We start from the raw sequence: 20563 nt of genomic DNA on the forward strand, positions 1-20563 counted from the left end.
AATGGTTGAACAAAGTGCACCTGCAATTGGATGTTGCTGATTCTCACCAGAGAGCAGGCTGGGAAGAGCACACTTGCAGAAGCCTTGATCTCTGGGGGTTCTGAAGGCTGGAAAAAACACAAATGCCAATATTTTCACCATGAAGAGCTCCAGAAATCTCTTCTATCTTCTCTTCTTTCATGCTGGTAAGTGTCCTCCAAAACCTTTTGCTGTGCCCTGGTGTCTTTGGGGTTGACTTATATGTGATGTGAGAGAGCAGAGGGAAACTACAACTATTTCAGAACCAATCTCATGTGGTCAGGAAAAGGGATAGAAAAAATAGAAAAGGAGTAGAAAAAGCTGGTTTGAACACCATGTATGTGTCTTGACTCATTGGTGTCAAATGTTGTGTTTTCTCAGCGCTGAATCTGGTTCAGTCGTGTCTGTTTCTCACAAGTGTGAACAGTTCTATGACACTTATTTTGTAAAAATAAAAGTAATTGCCTTATTCCACTTGTCACGCTCTGTGTGACATGTTGGCTTTCTCCTGTCATTCCCAAATTCTAATGGTGAAAGCTTTTAATTTCACCGGAGGTGCAGATGCTGTTTCTGAAGCGCTCTGCAATTCCTCAAAAAGAAATTATCCTAGTTTATTCTCTTTTTTAAATTTTTTTTTACATTGTTTCTGTTGAAAGTCCTTGATAGTGTATTAGTATCTGTATTAGCCATTTGATGTTACACAATGTAGTGCTGTTACTTTCAGCAAAGGAGTTAATTGGATGTTTGCTAGTGATAAAGTTATATGTCTGTTTAGGACCCTGAGTGTATTTCAGATGGAAATTGCCAGCTCCTGCAGTTGATGCTTTATGTATATCTACAGATATACAGAAGGGCCAAAACTGTGAATAAACTTGGGTTCAGAGACTGACCTGCTGTTTTAAGGTGTTCTTGGTTGGCAGTTGGAAGAGAGGCTAACTACAGACTTTGTCTGTGCCCAAGCCCACTTCAGATGGGTTAACTTGTAAGGAAGGAAACGGGAAATTGCCCAGGACCTGGCTTTCCTGTAACAACAAAGTTCAGCATTTTGGAAAGGGACAAATTAATGACCTCTTTTAGATGAGTGAGGAAAAAAGCAATAGATTCATGCTGTTTCACTGTTTTGGCTGAAATACAGAGCCAAATGACTTTTGTTTCAGGTGTATATGGCTAATGATTCTGTCATACAATTCATGCATTTTCCTGTGTGTTTATATCTAAAACCAGACTGCTGAGGCTGAAGAATGGCACTTAGCTATGTGTACTGAGATGCTGAGAACCCAACTTAATTTCCATTTGCTTGTGTTTAGGAGAAGAAAAATGCAAACCCCTTCCTTTATCAATGAAAACGGAGGTTCTTCCTCCTGCACCAAGAAATTAATGTTGAAAATTTCATCTAGGTAGATGAGGTAGATGTTAAGTTTCTGTGAGGTGCCTTTTTACCATGACCTTCTTGTACCTTTTTTCTAATGATCTTGGTTCTCAGAATTCCTGCAACTCAGAGGTGGGCAGTTGTTTATCCCTCTACTAGCACATACTGCCATGAAAACTTCTGTAAGCTTTCCAAGTCTGACTTCATGTTTGTTGACAGCAGTAGAGTTGGCTCTTGAGTTGAGTGGAACAGCATCCAAACCCTCTGTTTCAGTATCGGGTGCAAAACAAGCTTTATGGCATCCATGATCTTGTTTAGTCTGCAGCCACAAGGTCAGAAAACGTGCATGGCTACTACTGAGCACTAGTGGAGTAATTTTAACTTGCAAAGTTAGGTGTGGTATCTTAGCTTCATGACAGTGGTGAGTAAGAAGAGGGCCAGTTAGAGTTTTTAGAAAACCACATGACAAATAACTTAGAGCAGTTTCCAACTTAAAAAGTCAGAATTGTAGAAAAGCAATGGATTGTGGTGCCCCCTGCTTACAAAAATGATCTCTGCTTGTTTATCGGCATAAGCCATACTTGCATATGCGTTTTATGTACAGCTGCACCATTTGCACATGATTACATATTCTTACAAAAGCAACAAAGTGTTTGTAGCTTTGGTGCTCAGTAGGGTAGCATTTGGGCCTGCTGAAAGACACCTTTCTTCACTGATTAATGGAATCTCCACTACTAAGCTTGAGTCTTTTCATTCATGGAACTGCCTGCCCCTTTTCGTGACTGTGGAAACAGCCTCTTATGTAAGAGTGTTTTGAAGTTTACTTTTTTAGTTTTCATAATAAGCCTAGCAGCAAGGCTCTTGAGCACCTAAGATCAACTTTTTTTAATCCAGACCAAAAAGGACTGTGGCAGGACTCCAGGTACTAACTAGCAATGCTTGAGACAGTGTTGTCTTTGGGACAGTCTCTTTGGTTTTGTAGCGTATCATTTTAAACATTAATTTTAAACGCTTTTGGCTTGAGAAAGATGATGTATTCTGCAAGGTTTTAAGAATAGGCTGGATGCCCTGCCCTATTCTGTGGTCATTTATGTCAGAAACAGATGCCATTGAGTTTCAGTATCTGAGTCTGAGCCTATCCCATTTCCAGTCCAAAAAACTTCAGTATTCATGATAATCTGAATGAAGGTGGAACCGTCTCTAAAGACTCACTGTTGAAAGAGCCCTGATTTCTTTCTGTTTGGGAGGAGGAACAGAATAAAAGGTTGGCTCTTTGGGAACCTTTAAATGGTAAGCTCTGTTACAAAGGCACTGATGTGTTTTATAATATTTTCTCTTGGTATTGTGTTTGCAGCTCTCAGCCTGGAACGTATCCGGTGGTGCACTGTCTCTGAGCAAGAACTTTCCAAGTGTAATGACATGAGTAAGGCCTTTGGTAGGGCCGGCATCCTTCCCCCTCTGGAGTGTACAGAGGGGGCGTCAGCTGCTAACTGTACACAGATGATCAAGGTGAGTTGTGAGTGACAGCAGTGTCATCGATTTAATTTACCCATGTGCCTAATAATAATCCAGTGGCAATGTACACAGCTCTGTGGTGAGTGTCTGATGATCCAGGCAGCTGACTGTATGCTTCCTGGCATTCATGTCTCTGAAAGATCAATGCATATATTTTTTAAAGAGTCATAAAGGTATACATATAAACCTGAATGTCAGAATGTCCCCGTGTCATCTATTTGGCTAGTCATGTATGGCCAGTCATTAGGAACACAGCAAAGGTCTTGAATATTTCCTCCCAAAATCTTTGATTTGGGAATTGTCAGATTTATTTAGCAGATATTTAAGAAAGGATGAAGCCATAAGATGCAAACGCTAGTTAAACCTGTGCTGCTGAGCCTGTTAAGTAGATAGTATTTCGATAAACTCTGGATCAAACTCCCATTTCAGGGTCCCATCATGGAAACTGCTGTGTATACAGATGAGATGAGTGTAAAGCCAAACCAGATCTCCCAGTACACAGCAGCAAGTAGGGTGAGCAGCTGCCCAGAGCATGCTCAGTTTCCAAAAGGAGCTTTGGGGGAGGTTTCAAAGACTGTAAACATGTGACTTTGCACAATGATGTATGGAAAATAATTCCCTCCTTAGGAGGGGATGGGGGGCAACAAGTGGATATTGGAGGAATTGTGGAGGTTGTTGTCGATGACCGTATGTATCGTGTGTAGGCATGCCCAAAAAATCAATTTGTGGAAGAGATGCAGCCTGTCAAGGACAAGAGGTTCAGAGCCAGGAAATGAGGCCCAGCAGAGTAGTTTGAAGGGAGATGAGTCAGGTGGTTGTGTGACCAGAAAAAAGGAGGAAGATTCAGAAATTGGTATCTTGTAATGAAGCAGAAGAGTTGTCTGACTGCTAAAACTACCACATTGCCTCTTGATAAATACTGTTCTTGAGCGAAGGAATCAAGATTGTATTGAAGAATGTTAGGAGTAGATATTGATACATATGTGGCTCTTACCTTGGGATTAGACAGGGAATACTTTCTAATGCCAGATCTTCCTGAAGGTGCTTGGCTCATTGCTGCATTCCATAGAGGGGTCTGTTAGACTCTGCAAAGCAGGTTATTAAAAGGGCTGATGAGTGTCTGTTTCTGAAATACAGTGCACAGAGAATTGCATTTTTAAGCCATTGCAAGCAGCAGGTACCTATCTAAAGCCTTGGATTCCAATAAAACTTGATTAGCTGAACTCAGAAACCTGCAGGCAGATAGCGTGAGTAAGTAGCATTCTGATAAAATGACTCTTCACTTTAAGGCTTCTGATGAGGCTTGGTCCTTGAGACCTTTTTGTCTTGTGCTAATAATCTACTAAATGTTCAAGCTGGCCAACTCTGTGTGGAAGCCCTGAGTCCACATCTACACTGAACTCTGCTCTCTGAGGCCAAAAAGGGAGCGGGACGCAATGGCTGAAGAGGCAGAGATACGCAGTTTTATAACACTATGTAACTTGGACTTAGTCCTGTGAATGTGTTAGCACATGGATAAAGTAAAAAACCTTTTTCTTTGAAGGTGTTTAAAAATTGAGAAATGTCTCCATATTAAACTAGGGAACCTGATAATATTTAATGTGACCACAGCTATTCTTCAGCAGGTCTTTAAACACTTCTGTAGGTAATTCTCAAAGGTTGTGACACACAGGAATGAGGTCCCTCTGAAAATAATTAACCAGGGTATTACCATCGCACATATACTTACCAAAAAATCATACGTGGAATAATCCCATGCTTTTACTAAATGTATTGGCAAATGCTTGCAACAAAAAAAATTAAAATGCCCACACTGTTGCTGATATGCCACCTCAGCAGTGATTGTATGTGTTTAAAGGAAAGGTCTGTAGCCTGTGAACTACTTCACATCACGTACAACAATAGGCATTTTTTTTGTCTTGTTCTGTTAATTTATACACAAGCTATTGACAGGAGGCTCTTCTCCTAAACAGAGCTTAAAGCCTCAGCTTTCCCCTCAGTACAGTGCTATCTCACATGGAAATATGTCCACATAATACAGTCCTTGTCTTCTGTGGCCAGTCCTTCCCATTTTATCTGCTCTGTTTACTGTCCACCACCAATTCTAGAGGCTCATTCTCCCTGAGGGTAAGGTCCTTGTAACTCCCACCTCCTCTTCTTCCTCTCACTGTCAGGTGTCCCTTCTAAACAACAAGGCCATATTTGATTCCTGAAGTGTCGTTCTGTGCTTTGGCTCTCACCAGTGGAATATCAGATCTGGTTATTCCAGAAAGATTGTGTCCATTCTTTAAAATCCAAATATCTCCAAACCCCAACTCCTCTCCATGTTCCCTTGGAGCTTTGTTCAGCTCTCATTCATGAGAAGCAACTCTCAGGACATCTGTTGTTTCAGTTAATTAATATCTTTTTTTTCTCCCTTGAGCCAAATAAATATTTCAAATTACATGGCAACTTCAAGTCTGATTTAGGTGTCAACGTCGTTGTATTATCTATGCTTTCACATGATCCCTTAAAATTTTTTCAAGTTTTTTATGTGGCTCAGCCTGTGGGAAATTGCTGTGTTATATTAGGCAGCATAGTCCTAGCCCTACCCTAACCAATGCTCAGCAAACTGCCAGGGGATGAGAAACTAAATTACCCCCTCCAGTGCTGAATCAGAGGTTAAGCAAACTGATAAGAAACCTGGAATCAGCTTAGAAATGCAAAATGTCAAGCTGCTAATTATTTTCTCAGCAGTATCTTGTCTCTTTGCAAGATGCCCTCTCCTGGCTTCCAGTAGGTTCAGTACACAGAGCCAGGTTCAGCTGATGAGAGGTGTGTGTAGCAGTTCTCTAGTCCTGGCTGCTGTGGGAAGTCCTATCCTGTGCTATCCAGAGCAATCCTGCATCTGTAGCAGGATTCCAGCCAGCTTGACTATAAAGTCAGCTGAAAAGATACAGTGTTCTTGAGCACCTTCCCAGCCATGGATGCCCCAGATTTGTATTCCCCACTTTGGACAGTCTTTTTAGATGCTTTCCCCAAAATGCACTGCCATCTGCTTCCCCTCTCCCAAAATGTGTGGCTGTTTGCTGAGGTACAAGCCAGCATGCTTTAAGGTTGCTTTTGAGTACACTTTGCCATTCCGATTTTGCGGCCTCAGAAGACATTACTTCAAACTATATGTGTATAACCTCAAAAATATTTAAATCTTCAAGCTTTTATGAAGCACTAGCTATAGAGATGAATGAAACTCCAAATTGAATGGCCTTAAAGTTCGTCACAGGGCTGCAGGATTCATTTCTAAGATTCCTTTGGACTATGAAGACTAGTCAGGCCATCATGGTCCAGGGCTGGTTTCTGCATTATTTCTGAATGAAAGTGGTTTTGAAGTTCTAAAATCCCTCTTGGTAATTGTTCTTCAGAAATTTGAGTGCCTTTAAAAGAACTTTTTGGAGAAAACTCACAAATGCAGATTAAAGGGCCTCTTCTCCTAAATCCATGGGTACTCTGCCTCTGGCTGTTGAGAAGTACTGATACTTAAGCTTCAACATGTATTCTGCCCTTGTGTCTGCACAGGATGATTTGGCAGATGCAGTGACACTGGACGGCCGTTCGATTTACCAGGCTGGAAAAGAGCATGGTCTGAAACCTGTGGTTGGGGAAGTATATGATCAAGGTAAATAACTTTTAGATTACTTAATATGAACTTTTTCTTATGCGTTTTTACTGTTTCCATTTTATTTTGGGGTCCTCCTCTTGAAGATTCTAAACAGTAGGTCATGGTCAGGTTCCCTGTTGGATGTTCTTGCTTGTAGCAGGATGTGTGGGGGAAAGAGTCTGTCCTGAAACAGTTAGGTCAAAATAGCCACTTCTGTAATAGGTATGTTGGGTTGTTTTTTGTTTTGCCTTTTTTTTTTTTTTTTGTACTGTCTCACTGCTTACTCTCTTCTCTGTTCCATACTTTGCAGATAAATTAATGAATTGCAAAGCATAAATTGTGATTAGGTTTGTCTCTCAATCCCATAAATTAGAGTAATTAGATTTTATTTTTAATAGTGTATATGATTACCTGCTGGAAGAAAGGAAGTGATAGATTCTGCTCCTTATCTGGGTGTCCTTAAGCTTCAAGTTTCTTTCAAGACAGAGATGGTAATTCAGTGGTGACTTGTCATCCTAACTAAGGGCTCAGCATCAATATGTTTGTGCAGTTCAGAGCTGGAAGATGTCCCCCATAACTTTCAGAGTCCCAAGGGAAGAAACAGCTCTGGAAGCAGTCTGCAGGCACTGGTGCCCCACCACTTTGTCGTGAGATGGAGCTGGATTTTGTTTGCAGCTGGGTCTTAGTGTGATCTGGCTGAGGCATCCTTAGAAGTGCCTGTTGGGCTCAGCCTGCAGGGACTTGGATCACCTGCAGCAGCCCCCCACCTCCTCCATTAACCACATCGTAACTCTGGTGCGGAAACTGAGCTTCAGATTCTCAAAACTAAATGGGCCTCATGATCCAGAGGCTGGCTATCTCCGTTAATCAGGTTTTGAGCTTAAATCAGAGAGAAGTGAATGAAATTTAATGATTTCTAAATAAATAGATAAATCTAAATAATAAATAAATAAATCTAAATAAAGTGAGATTGAATGTCTTTATGGTCACTTCAGACCCTAAACTCTTGACTGTATGAGTTATATCAAACTGTAAAACAAAGAGAATGAAATCAGCTATGATGCTCCAGTGACATCAACTTGCTATGCTGTGTCTAAATTAAGATCAAATTAGTAGACAACTGGGGAATACATTTTTTTACTATTAATTATAACTACTTATTACTATTAATTATTTTACTATTAATTATAGTAATCAATTCAATCCAAATATATTTAGAGACAGAGAAATTTTCTTCTTGGAAGGAACCTCTGGATGTCTTTCATCCCACCTCCCTTTCAAAGCAGGGTGACCTTAAAAGTTAGGGCAGATTGCCTGTGGCCTTTAACTGAGACATTTCACACTGAAAAGATAATGGAGGACATTCACTCCAGCAGGTTCTCACTAAGGATGTGAACAATGTGACTTGCCTGTGGGTAGGGGAGACAGAAGAGGCCACAAATCAGGGTATCTCACTGTAATGCTGCTGCGAGACTACTTTGGTTGCTTCTCTTTCTTCCTGTGAGCAGAGATTGGAACTTCCTATTATGCCGTGGCTGTGGTAAGGAAGAGCTCCAACATCACCATCAACAGCTTGAAGGGTGTCAGTTCATGTCACACAGGCATCAACAGAACTGCAGGCTGGGATGTGCCGGTGGGCTATCTAATTGAGAGCGGGCGCCTGGCAGCGATGGGGTGTGACCTTCCGAAAGGTAAGAGTTACAGGGCAAAGATCTGTTCTTCACCAGTGCCTTTCTGTATGGTCTTGCAACCCTGTGTGTGGACAGAAATGTGTGGTTCTAGCTACTGTTTTGTTCCTTGGTTTTGATGCTCCTTGTAAGATGGAATAGACCTAATGTAGGTCTGATGAAGACTGCAGGGGTTTTTTTAAACTTGGAAACCGTCTTTTAAGAACAAAATGACTTATCCCTTCTAGATGTTTTTAGAGATGTACTGTGTAGATGAGATTGTAGGATCTTGCTGATGCATTGCTAAAAATTTCTCATTCTTATTTCACATTTAGCTGTAAGTGACTATTTCAATGCAAGCTGTGTTCCTGGAGCAAATGGTGCAAATTATCCCAAATCCCTCTGTCATCTCTGCAAAGGGGATTCGGCTGGGCAGAACAAATGCAAACGAAGTTCCCAAGAGCGATACTATGACTACAGTGGGGCTTTCAGGTAAAACTCATGGCTCTGTCAATTTTTTTATCGCTATGGTCTATCCACAGCCATGTGTCCAGGCCTCACTGACAGGAAATTGAAGCCAGAGAACTTCCAGTTGATCTTGTTAGAAAATCTGCTATTGTGTTAGGACAACCATGCTTTAAACCTAGAGACTGAACAAAAGTAATTCTAAACCCACTATTTCAGGTATTAATACCCGAGTATTAAAACCAAATGGATATACAGCACTTACACTGGGCAGGGAAATCCCACTGCTGTTTGCTTTGTCCAGCAGGTGTTAATACAAGTCCGAGTGTTTGTTTCTGCAGGTTGTATCTTTCCCAGTAAAACCTGATGACCCTTGGAGTCCGAGAGCTGAACTGCCGCCCTGCTCAGTTATTTCCGTCACCCCACCTCAGCTGCACTGAATTACTGAGCTACTCTGCCCTCCATTTTTGCACACCAATCCTTCCCTTATTTTCCTTCCTCCTGTCTGTGTGCTGTGTTTCAGTTCCCAGTCCCTGGGTAACAGCATTTACCGAGCAAGGGCAGAATTTGCTTGTGTGAAACACTTGCTCCTCTCTGTGTATTCCCCAAAGGATTGTATGACTGCCTTAGATGGAGAACTCTCCTGGACAAAGAAGGTCATGGTGTTTGTCCCAGGCAGCACTGAACATGTTGTCCATGTTCACCAAATGACAGTGATAGTTTACTTCATGCTCTAACAGCCACTAGTCTCTGCCTTGAGCAAAACTCCCAGCACAAGGAAATAGGTCAGTGTCTGTGGCTGCTGGATCGTTGCATACAGCCCTCTGGCTGTCAGCTGGCAGAGACCAGCGCATGGGAGCTGTGCTTTGTGATGTGTCTTCATGGTTGGATTTATATTTATTAGGTGTTTGGCTGAAGGTGCTGGAGAAGTCGCTTTTGTGAAGCACAGCACAGTGCCTGAAAATACAGATGGTGAGTAATCCAGAGGCTTGTTGAATAGTGGCTGCAAGGTCTGAAGTATGGTGTCTATAATGACAGAATAATATCAAATGTTTGATTTATTTTGAATTGAGGAATCAGCAAAAAATGCTCTAATAGCAAAAACAGATGCACTCACAGATGTAAGCACGAGGAAATAGGGAGTCCATGTGATCCTTTTTTTTTTTTTTCTTTAAATGCTTGATAGTTTTAGTAAAGGTTAGAATTGGAATCTTAAGCTTCTTCTGGAAAGAGAGCTTAAACAACACTAAAATCTTAGTTTTATACAGACCTGGGCTGTTACATTGCTCCTGCCTACCCAGGGATTTCATCAGAGACTAGCAGGAAGTTAACAAGATGTGGCCTGGCCTATCTGGCACTTAGTGAAATCTACCTTGAGCATAACAATACTTGAATATCATGGGCTTGTCTGCCCATCATTTACAGGGAAAAAAACAAAAAAAATGTGGCATGTGATCCTAGACTTAGGGACGCTCTAGATACTGCTGCAGACCCCAGTACAGTTCAGTGCAGTCTCACAAGTGTCTTCTCTCACAAGCTGTTTATTGTCTTATCAGAGGCATGAGACTAAAGGACCATGTAGATGCATTGGGATACACTGTCAGGAATAGTTCAGAAATGCTCAGGAGATGTGTATTCTGCTCTACATGTGCACATGGAGCCAGAAGCATCAGCCCCACCTGATGTCTGTTCCATAAGCATGTTCTGTCTGATTTCAGGAAGAAGTTCTTCTTCGTGGGCCCAGCGGCTCCGCTCCCGAGACTTCCAGCTTCTGTGCCGCAACGGCAACACAGCGGATGTGACAGAGTGGAGAACCTGCCACCTGGCCCGAATCCCAGCTCGTGCCGTGGTTGTGCGGCCTGACACAGATGGGACAGTTGTCTTCCAGCTCCTGAACCAGGGACAAGTAGGACACCATTTTTTCATCAGTGCGTTGCATTTTAGAGGGGTTCTCCCACCTGTCTAGCTGAATTGAAGACAGGATATCTGGGCACCTTCAGCTCTGTGGGGTTTGAAGGGGTATGGGATGTCACATATCCCAGGTAGAGGGGTGTGTGACAGGTGCTTCTTTTCTTTCTTTAACATGACAGCAAAGATTTAATGGGGTAGGCACCAAGTTTCAGATGTTTGACTCCGCAGCCTATGGTGCCCAGAATCTTCTGTTCAGAGACTCCACCACAGAGCTCATTGCAATCACAGCTCAGAATTACCAGGCGTGGCTGGGTGATGAGTATCTTCATGCCATGCAAGCCCTGAGCTGCAACCCCAACAGTAAGTTATCTTTAGATTCCTATTCATAACCAAGAACAGAGATAGCTGATAACAGAGACCATCTTTATTCTGCTTTATTTTCTTCTGACTCTTGAAGGGTTATGGCAAGATGCCAGCCTAATCTTTGAACATGGAGAAAGGTCACTTTCTGACCTAGAAACAGTATCACATTGCAGAATACTCTCCTGTGCAAATTGGCTCACTTTGTGTTATAAGGTGCAGGCATTTTCCACCCTTTCTGCTATATGTGAGACATTAATCTGGTACATTGCTGCTGCTACCTGGTACTCCATTTCTTACCTGCTAGTAATGTGTTGCTGTGTAAATCCTCAGGTAGTCTGTAAAGAATGGATGAATGGGTTCCTAGCAGAGAATCTCTTCCAGAAGCTGAAGAAACCCTCAGCTGCTCTTTATTGAAGCATTAACAGTCTTTGGTACTATTGGAAGAATGCAGAAATGACTCGATGTGCATTCTGGCAGTCAGAAACACAGGTTGTAAGAATCTCTCCCTTAGAAGCTTAATAATCATGGCAACTGAGCCTCCCAGACATGCTCCGTGCTGTGGCAAAGCCCCCACCTCCCAGACTTGTCTCTTCTGGGCATTGCTCAGTGACTGTCAGCTATGAGGATGCCTGTGTTCAGGGTGGTTTTTTGCTCCACCCGGCTGATACATTACGGCTGCACTTAATGGTCTGTAATTGTAGGAGTTCTTGTTCCTTTGCTATGGATAGGTTTGCAGTGTGGACATACCACTAATTGGGAGAGCTCTGTGGTTCCTAATAAGGTATAAGTCTGAGATGGAGAGAAACAGAGAAGTAAATATTTTTAATATCTTGTATGGTATGTATTGACAGTGGGCAGTGTGTGTCCCTCCTTGTCTGTTACAAAGAAGGTGAACTGTCGTATTTGCTTTCCAATTGTGTGCAGCATTGCCAGAAAGCCTGAACTGGTGTGTTATATCCACTGAGGAGATTTGGAAATGTGGTGAAATGGCCGTTGCCTTTAAGAAAAAGAATTTGAAACCAGCAATTCAGTGTATTTCAGCCAAGACAAAGGAGCAGTGCATGGAGCTGATCCAGGTAGGTTGCTACAAGCCTTGTGCAGTAAACCAAATGAACACAAGCTGCTCTCTGCTGGGTAGGTAGGGTCAGAGAGATACGCCCTTACGTGACCAGTAGAAATACTGGATTTCAAGGAGGTGATCTGTAGCTCACATGGTATGGATGGGCCTGAACCCTGATGATATTCAGTTGTGATGAGGGCATTGTTGCCCATCTAGCTCAAGTGTGTATGTGTGAAATCTCCTGTCCTCATTTCACTGATGATGCTTTATGCAGGTTTTGGGGGTTTTCTGTAGCAGTGTATTGCTCTTTTAGTGTCAGACTTGTCCTTCAAGATGCAACAGGTATGATGCTAGAGATGTCGTCATTGTAGCAGGGAAGGTATCTGCTGTTTTTTTACAGAAATTCAAACTTTTATTTTTCAGAAAAAAGAAAGTGATGCTGTAGTTCTGGGTGGAGCTGATATTTACACAGCTGGGAAGACATACGGCCTTGTACCAGCTGCTGGAGAAAGTTACTCTGGTAAGAAGGTCAGGAAACATAAATATAGACCCTATTTTTCTAGGTTGTTTGAAAACAGCCCTAAAAGCATAGCTTCTATTCCCTAGCCCTGCTGGGAAAACTGTTTTCAAAGGAAATGAGAATTGCTATCCTCCTGTCTTGACAGAGGAGGAAATAAGTATGGGATGGATGAGTTCCTACAGTGAGTTTGTGGCAGTTTTGAGTCTTGTACCTCTTTATTTGTCTTTTCAATTCTTCAAAAAATATTTACAATGGAAAAAATAGTATTCACAAAATCAAAATATTTTTAACATAAGCAAAAATACAGAAATTACAGTAGATTCTAGTTAGAAACAAATTCTTCCTGTCAATGTGGCTGCTTCAGAGTCTGATGAAAAAAGGACTTGTGGGCATTGTGTCACTAAGGCAGAATTTCAGTATGCTGCAAAACTCACAGAAATTTTAATACAGGTTTGACTTTTCCCATAAAAATAACTACTTAAAGCAGTTTTGCCAAGTCACTAACGACGCAAATGTTGTTTTTTGGAGGGATGTATTTATAAGAGCTAATGTTAACAAGAACACTTTCATGTTCAGTTCTAGGTTATTCAGTTCAAGTGCGTAGCAGTACCAGTATACAGGCTATAAGTGAATGCAACATTGTGAAGTAGTAGAAGTGAAGAATAATTACATGTACATTCATAATTCCTGACTAGCTGATTGTTGGTGCAGTTGAAGTTGGCACCATGTAAGTGTAATGATCTGTAGATGATCGTTAAGCAGTGGGAATGCTTAAAGGAAGCTGTAATGCATTTTGGTTTTTTTCTGCAAGCGGATGACAACAGCAGTGCATACTATGCTGTGGCACTGGTGAAACGAAGTCTGTCCAATGCATTCACCATCAGTGACCTGAAAGGGAAGAAGTCCTGCCACACAGGACTGGGGAGAACCGCTGGATGGAATATCCCCATTGGTGTGCTAATTAAGAGGGGCATTATCAAGACCAGAGACTGTAATATTCCTCAAGGTAAGACAACAGTACTACATGTCAAAAATGCAGTAACAGTCTAATTATAAACTTTCATTAGGGAAGTAATTTTGATATTTCATAGTTCTATATTAAGCTTATCTGTTTGTGAAGGGGTGTTGTGTTTTTAATGTAATGATCTGAAATTTTAAGTTTGTCACCAGAGTAGGTTAATGGAGGGGTCATACTGAGAATATTATATCTAACACAAAAGTATTCCTTTCCCTCTTTATCACAAAATCATTGGCTAATTTAGGTCGGAAGGGACCTTTGGAGGTCATCTAGTCCAACCAACTGCTCAAAGCAGGTCCAGTTAGATCAGACTGCCCAGGGCCATGTCCAGGCAGGTTTTGAGTAACTCCTAGGATGGAGATTACACACAACCTTGCTGGACCCCTATCCTAGTGCCTGACCATCCTTCATATAAAGAATATTTTTCTTGTATCTAATCTGAATTTTCCTTCTTGTAACTTCAGTCTGTTGCTTCTCATCCTTTTGCTCTGCATCTCTGAGAAGGATCTGGCTCTGTCTTCTTGAAAAACCCACTAGGTAAATGAAGACAGCAATACACAGTCTTATGTCCAGGCTGACCAAACCCCGCTCTCAGCCTAGTATGTCATGTGCTCCAGCCCTCTGAGAATTCTACTCTCCTTCCACCGTATTTGCTCTAGAATATCAATGTCTTTCCAACACTGGAAGCTCAAAACTTGGCACAGATGTCAGAGGAGAGTAATCTCTTCCCCTGAATGCTCCACTAACACAACCCAGTATGCCGTTAGCCTTCATAGGCACGAAAGCACGCCGCTGACTCTTGGTCAACTTGTTGTCCACTGGGATCCACAGGTCCTTTTCTTACAGAGCTGCTTTTCAGCCTGCCAGTCCCCAGCCTTTCATGGTCTTATTCCATCCTAAAAGCAGGATTCTGCATTTATGATTGTTGAACTTTGAGGTTCTTGTTAGCCTGTTTCTCCGGCCTGTCTGGATCCATCTCAGTGGCAGCCCTGGCCTCTGGTGTATCAAACCGCAAAAGTTTATTCCGGTTTTCAGAAATGCATTTGAAGAGTCCATTGATTTTTGTATTTCATCAACTTTTAGCTTATCATATGATATTGAAAATCCTGCTTTCACACCTGTCTGTCTCAGCTGTCGCTTGAGGATACTGACCCAAGTCAGATATCAATAATAGGACAGTCACAGAAACTCACATTGTCTATACAGTTGTATCCCCTTTAGGTGGTACTTCCAGCTCTGGGATGTCACTGCAGTAAATGATGTATCCCTGTCCTGAATTTCAGTACATTTATTTTCATTTATTTAGTAATGGAGCAGTGTAGCACAACAAGCAAAGGATCTGTGACCATAGGACTCCAGATGCAAATTTTGCTTGCCTATTTCCTATCTCCCAGGAAGCTCTTTGGTTTCATTACATAAGCAGCTAAGTGTTGCTTTGAAAATATTTTAAAAGTTGTAGTTTGTGAATTCCAGTAAGGCAGTTGTAACTCATGTTTCCAGTGTTCTACTGAAACCTGCATTGGTTATAACTTCACTACAGTGTAGCTACCTTTATTGTGAAGAGCTCACGCTTTTCACTCCTTATATTGATTTGTCTGTCTTTTCTCAGCTGTGAGTGAGTTTTTCTCTGCCAGCTGCGTGCCTTCAGCTAAACAGGACAACTACCCATCAAAACTCTGTCAGCTGTGTATTGGAGACAATCGTGGAAACAATAAATGCAGTGCAAGTAGCCAAGAACGTTATTACAGCTACAGTGGAGCCTTCAGGTAATTAATACATAGGGTTGTTATTTAGTCTGTCAGCTTGTCAAAGTGCAAAGAGGAGCTATTTTCCATCCCAGTCAGCAAAAAGCAGATATTGCTGCTTCAGTTATATGGCATGTGCCATAAATGAAGTGGGACATGTGTCCCCAGATGTCTTCAGCAATACAGGTACGTCATAAGGCATTACACTAGATCATGTCAAAGCCTTTTGCCAGCTTCCTGGCCTGCAGCCAACCAGATGACCATCAGCCAAATCCATGTCTCTGTTTACAGAGCAATGGGTGCCTAGAGAGTGAGGACCAAGTGGATTGTCATCGGTCTCCAGTCTTGCTTTAATTTAGTGTGACAGACACTCTGCCACTCTGAATGGTTGGGTCATCTATAAAGAGTTTTAGCAGGGAAGCAGGCAAATAGTAGCCAGTATCTGGCTGCTGTGAGTCCATGCTGAGCATGGCAGGCTAGTGAGGGGGAGCCAGGAGTGGGTCTTCACCGTCCCTACTCATTGGTGGCTGTATGTGAAGGTAGGTTTCTGAACAGCACAAACAGCTATGGTCAATGTTCAAATATCAAATCCTCTTGAAAACAAGATTTGTTAAAGATACAGAGGGAAGTAGTATAAAATGGAATAAATACTTTGTGTAACAGCAGGGATCTACATATGGGGCCATACCCAAAGACAATGAAACTCTTAGTAGTGTAGCACTTCCTTTTCCTGACCTTCACCTCTGAGGAAGTGGTGCATGTAACAGAGCTGGCAGTGAGGGGTCTGTTTCCTTCAGGGGAGGAGACTAACAGCAGCTGCCTGGTAAATATCGAAGTGCTAGACTTAGAGAACTACTTTTTGCAAATCTGTGTAGTTGTGTCCAGCTGCTTTGCCGTGGTCCATGCCTTGCACGCAAACTCCAGATCCTCTGTTGTATTTCATAGATTAACAGAGCTAGCTACCAGTCACCAAAGGAATAAGCAACAAATGCTGTTACAGGCTGTATGAGTCTTGCTCATATTCTAAGGTTGTGCATTTGATAATAGTGCCCATACAGCCCAAACTTTATATGGAGATCACTTTTTTCTTTTTTTTTTTTTTAATAGAGATGATGTTTAATTCATTGAGTGAAGTGGAAAGTTTTAGGTCTTTAAAAGGTTAGGATCTGGGTGAAAAATGCAGGGTCACAGTCTTCTGCAAGGTAGGGATGGGTCTGGCTGTGATGCTTAGGTGATCTTCTCTGAAAGAAGAATGGGTGACATGAGCTTAAAATGCTGCCTCAGATTTCCAGATTCCTTGAGCTCTGCAGATCTTCAGACTGACCTGACTAGAGGTATGAGAGGTCATTCAGTTTGTGTATAATTCACTACTTGGGGTAGATTAAACTGGGCAGAGTACCAAAACGTCTGTTTGGAACAGCCTTTTCTGATGGGGCATGCACTGAACAACACCTACTGTGTCCTCAGTTCTCTGCATGACAGGGTCAGTCACGTGGTGACAAGACCTTTGATTATAACTGCGTATGTTAAACTAGGTACATGTGGAATATACGTAATTTTGGTAACTGTTACCAGCAATAACTTCCCCTCACATTTTGTACTACATAAACCGTGCTCAGTTACAGCTTTAAATTGTCTTCTTTTAGGAAATGCATCTTGAAAACTCTTGTAGAATAAACTACAAGACACCACCACTAAACTCTCTTACCCACCCATCCTATGCAAGCGCACACTACCCAAAATACCTGGGAAGTTAGATCTCTTTGCTAGCTCACCCAGCTCACTGAATTGAGGTTGATTTTATTTGTGTTATTTGCTGTTTAAAGCAAATGCCATGCATTTATCCTATCTGCTGACTTCGTATTTCAGGCCTAGTAAAAAATCTCCTAACAGTCTATGACACCTGTTGTATCGTGCACTAGACACCACCACGATATAACATGGGAAGAAGCAAATGCTGATAAAGGTGTGTTGTTCTACACCTCTGCCCTGAAACCTTCTGGAATGGGATACCACACTTGTAGAAAAGGAGGAGATTTTAGGGTGCCCTTGGCATGTTGGGCCGCTTCTGCTTCAGAAGATTAGGGGAAACTGAACTTAGTTCTGGAAGAGTACCCTTAGAAACTGCAGTTAGATCAACTGGATGTCTTCAGTGTGCAGGGCTGTAGAAGCAGTGTCTGTGCAAGCACCAAGGTCACTCTAACTTGGAAAGAAGAGGAAAAACAAAGTATACATGTGAGTGTGCACACATGCACATATGCAGAATTTTATAAACTCTTTGGCTATGCACTCGAATGATTTTAGGCAAAAAAGTCTTAATGACATATACTTTGTATATGGTTTAAAAAGGAGTGAAAGCTGCTGCTAGTAGATGGGGAATACTTCACTGAGTCACATATTTTGTGTTTCTTTGCTCATCTAATACTGGCCTTTTTCTTCTCACACTGTTTTTAATTAAAAAAAATCCTGCTGTATTCCTCTCTTAAAATTCTTAATTCAGAATATTTTTTTAATAAACTTGCAAAGACATTGGTTTTCTCTCAAGATGCTTCATTTCTCTGTTTTTGCTTATTGTCTTAGGGTCCAGTGCATTTGTTTGCAGGAATGTATGTAAGCAAAAATGAATTCTAAACTTATCGGTTATTAGAAAAAATGTGGTTCACATAAAGATGCTTTGAATTGAATTTTTATCTCTCATTTCCCAAAGGTGCCTGGCACAGGACTCTGGGGATGTGGCCTTTGTCAAGCACTCGACAGTGTTTGAGAACACAGACGGTACTTAGTTTTACATATCTCTTTATTATAATTCAGTTACTTTTCTTAAATCTTTTTGCTCTAAAGTATTCAATGAGTGACCAGTTTCTTTTTCCAGGTAAAAATACTGATAGTTGGGCCCAAAACTTGAAGTCCAGTGATTTCCAGTTACTGTGTCCAAATGGTGCCCGTGCGGAAGTCACCCAGTTTGCTGAATGTCACCTGGCTCAGGTGCCAGCTCAGGCCATTATGGTTCGCCCAGATACCAGCATTTTTGCTCTGTACGGACTGCTGGACAAAGCCCAGGTATTGATAATCCATTTATTCTGTGGGGGAGTTACATATGGTCTGGTACAGACCAAAGATAAAGACAACAGGACCATACTGCCATACTATGTTCCCTGCATCATGGGCCTGGCAGCACATGTGCTGTGCAGAGCGCTGTTGTTGGAGTGGGACAGAGAAGGTAAAATACAACCCGTGTAATTCTCCTAGTAAAACCACCCCGGTGCACAAAGGATTTCAACTTCTTGCCCAGCCACTGGTTTCAGGGGTAATTTTCCTGGAGCTTAAGGTGTTCTCCCAAACTGCATGACTTTGAAGTCTACAAGAAATAGCGTACATGCTAACACTTTTCCATCCTGGAATCTTCCTAGGAGTGCAACAGAATGTTGCTGGGTATATTTATGCTGCAGCCATGTGTATGGTAAACCATCTAGGCAGACCATGCCTGGCTGCCACAGCTAGGTTCGGGTTAATACTGAAGTTAACTAGTTTAAAAGCAATACTGAGTATCTCCATGCTAAGTTTCAGTCATTTGTGTAACTCCTGTGCAGCCCAACCCTGTATTACACAACAATATTTAGACAGAAAAATTTTTTAAAAATGCAGCTCTTTCCAGATAGTAACTAAAAAACCAAAATCACAAATGCTGTTCTTTTGATTGCTAATGGCAGAATTCTGTATCTAATCTACTGGAGTGTCTAAAAGCAAACACATCAGAGAGATTCTGCAGTTGTGTACGCACTTTTCATCTACAAAACAATGTTCCTAATGTCTTTCATGTTGCATGAGAGGAATGTGGCACTTAATCTTGCAAAATACTGAAATTTATGTATTGTTTTCAGGATTACTTTGGAAATAGCAGCAATGGAAATGGATTCAAAATGTTTGATTCTTCAACTTTTCAAGGAAAAAACTTGATCTTTAAGGATTCTGCTGTTGAGATTGTGCCAGTAGAAGAGAGGAGGACATATGCAGAGTGGCTGGGGAGTGAATATATTGAGTCCCTTGAAGGGATGCAAACACCACAGTGTTCTGGGGCAGGTAATAAGATAAGACAATACCTACTCATGACTACTGTCGTTCCCCTTCTTATTTTATGTCAGATACAAGGTTTGGACTAGCATGGTCCAAATGCCAACTTCCAGGCCACCTCTGCCCTACCACACCTTTTCTTCAGATAAGCTGCTGTTTGGATAACCTGTTGTGCTAACATTGGAATGCCTCTTCCTGCCTCTTTGCAGGGCAAGTGCTAACAGCACCTGCTCATCGGGGGAGTGGGGTGGGGCTGGAAGCAGCGCCTGTCCACATGGATGGGGTGGAATTTGGGGCAGAAGCCAGCAATACAGTGTCAGCATGGTTTACAAGATCAGTCCAAAACTGGAGTGTCTTTGTCATCTTGCTGATGTTGAACCACCCTGGGCTGGAGGATTCCCAGGTACTGTTAGATGGATACTGGGTTTCTGACCTGTAGAAGAATTTCTGTGTCTTGGAAGACAGTATCAAAAACTGTGTCTAGTGAATCCTCTCTGGCCTCCTGGCTGGTTACATTCAGACTCCTACATCCCTGCTTATCCCATCCTACCCTTGTTGGGAGCAAGCTTCTCCTGAGCTCTGCTGCCAGAAGAGGTAAGTGCACAGAGGGTGGACAGAGACATGACCTGCAGTCCAGAATACAGCTTCTGCCACAGGCAAGGTCCTCCACCTTCCAGTAGAAGAAACTAGGGGCAATCTCCAAAGTCATTGGACAAAGAAGGTGGGCAGAGGGACTTGGAGGGGAAAAGAACGAAGCCAAATGTGTGCGTCCACTGAGCTTGTTGACTTTCCACAACCAGTACTCTCAGTGCTTGAGAGAGATGTCGTCTGCCCTGTGATCTTTAATTTGATGCAGTCTCCATCAAGAAACTTGTGGCTGTCCTCCTTCTGCATGGGGTTATCTTGAATGCCTGTGCATGAAACTTGTATTTGCTGTTAGTGAAACAAAGTAGTTCACTTCTGATTAACAGTTTCTGTATCTACTGGCTTGTAGCATTTGGTTTTTATTTTTATCCATATAGCTGCAATAACACCAAATGTTGCTGTGCTGCTGGCAGGCAGCGTCCTCCTGACTACAGCTACTGCCTCATGATCCTGGGATGAAAAGGCATTCGGTGTAATAAAAAGCTGGTAAAACCAGATAGTAATACTGTAAGTGAAAATAACAAATAAACACGAGAAGTAATTACAGTTTATCCAGACT

The 20563-nt window shown here is 42.0% G+C and overlaps 1 protein-coding gene across 3 annotated transcripts; it reads left to right on the plus strand.

The window, feature by feature from the left end:
- The first annotated feature begins 59 nt into the window (after positions 1-59).
- Positions 60-20559, plus strand: MELTF (melanotransferrin). 3 transcript variants are annotated; one of them, XM_074877526.1, is made up of 15 exons: positions 60-185; positions 2742-2896; positions 6458-6557; positions 8048-8230; positions 8542-8698; positions 9576-9643; positions 10390-10577; positions 10762-10942; positions 11870-12021; positions 12429-12525; positions 13337-13531; positions 15153-15309; positions 17996-18063; positions 18161-18348; positions 19170-20559. In XM_074877526.1, the coding sequence occupies exons 1-15, from the start codon at positions 140-142 to the stop codon at positions 19446-19448; spliced, it is 2214 nt and encodes a 737-aa protein (XP_074733627.1). In that variant the 5' UTR covers positions 60-139; the 3' UTR covers positions 19449-20559. The 3 variants fall into 3 exon arrangements, with proteins under 3 accessions (XP_074733627.1, XP_074733626.1, XP_074733625.1); XM_074877525.1 differs by lacking the exon at positions 60-185 and having other exon boundaries at positions 2650-2896; positions 19170-19368; positions 20382-20559; XM_074877524.1 differs by lacking the exon at positions 60-185 and having other exon boundaries at positions 2650-2896.
- The last annotated feature ends 4 nt before the right edge of the window (positions 20560-20563 follow it).

This window comes from Strix uralensis, chromosome 9 (genome assembly GCF_047716275.1).
Source record: "Strix uralensis isolate ZFMK-TIS-50842 chromosome 9, bStrUra1, whole genome shotgun sequence".
In the NCBI taxonomy this organism is placed as follows: domain Eukaryota; kingdom Metazoa; phylum Chordata; class Aves; order Strigiformes; family Strigidae; genus Strix; species Strix uralensis.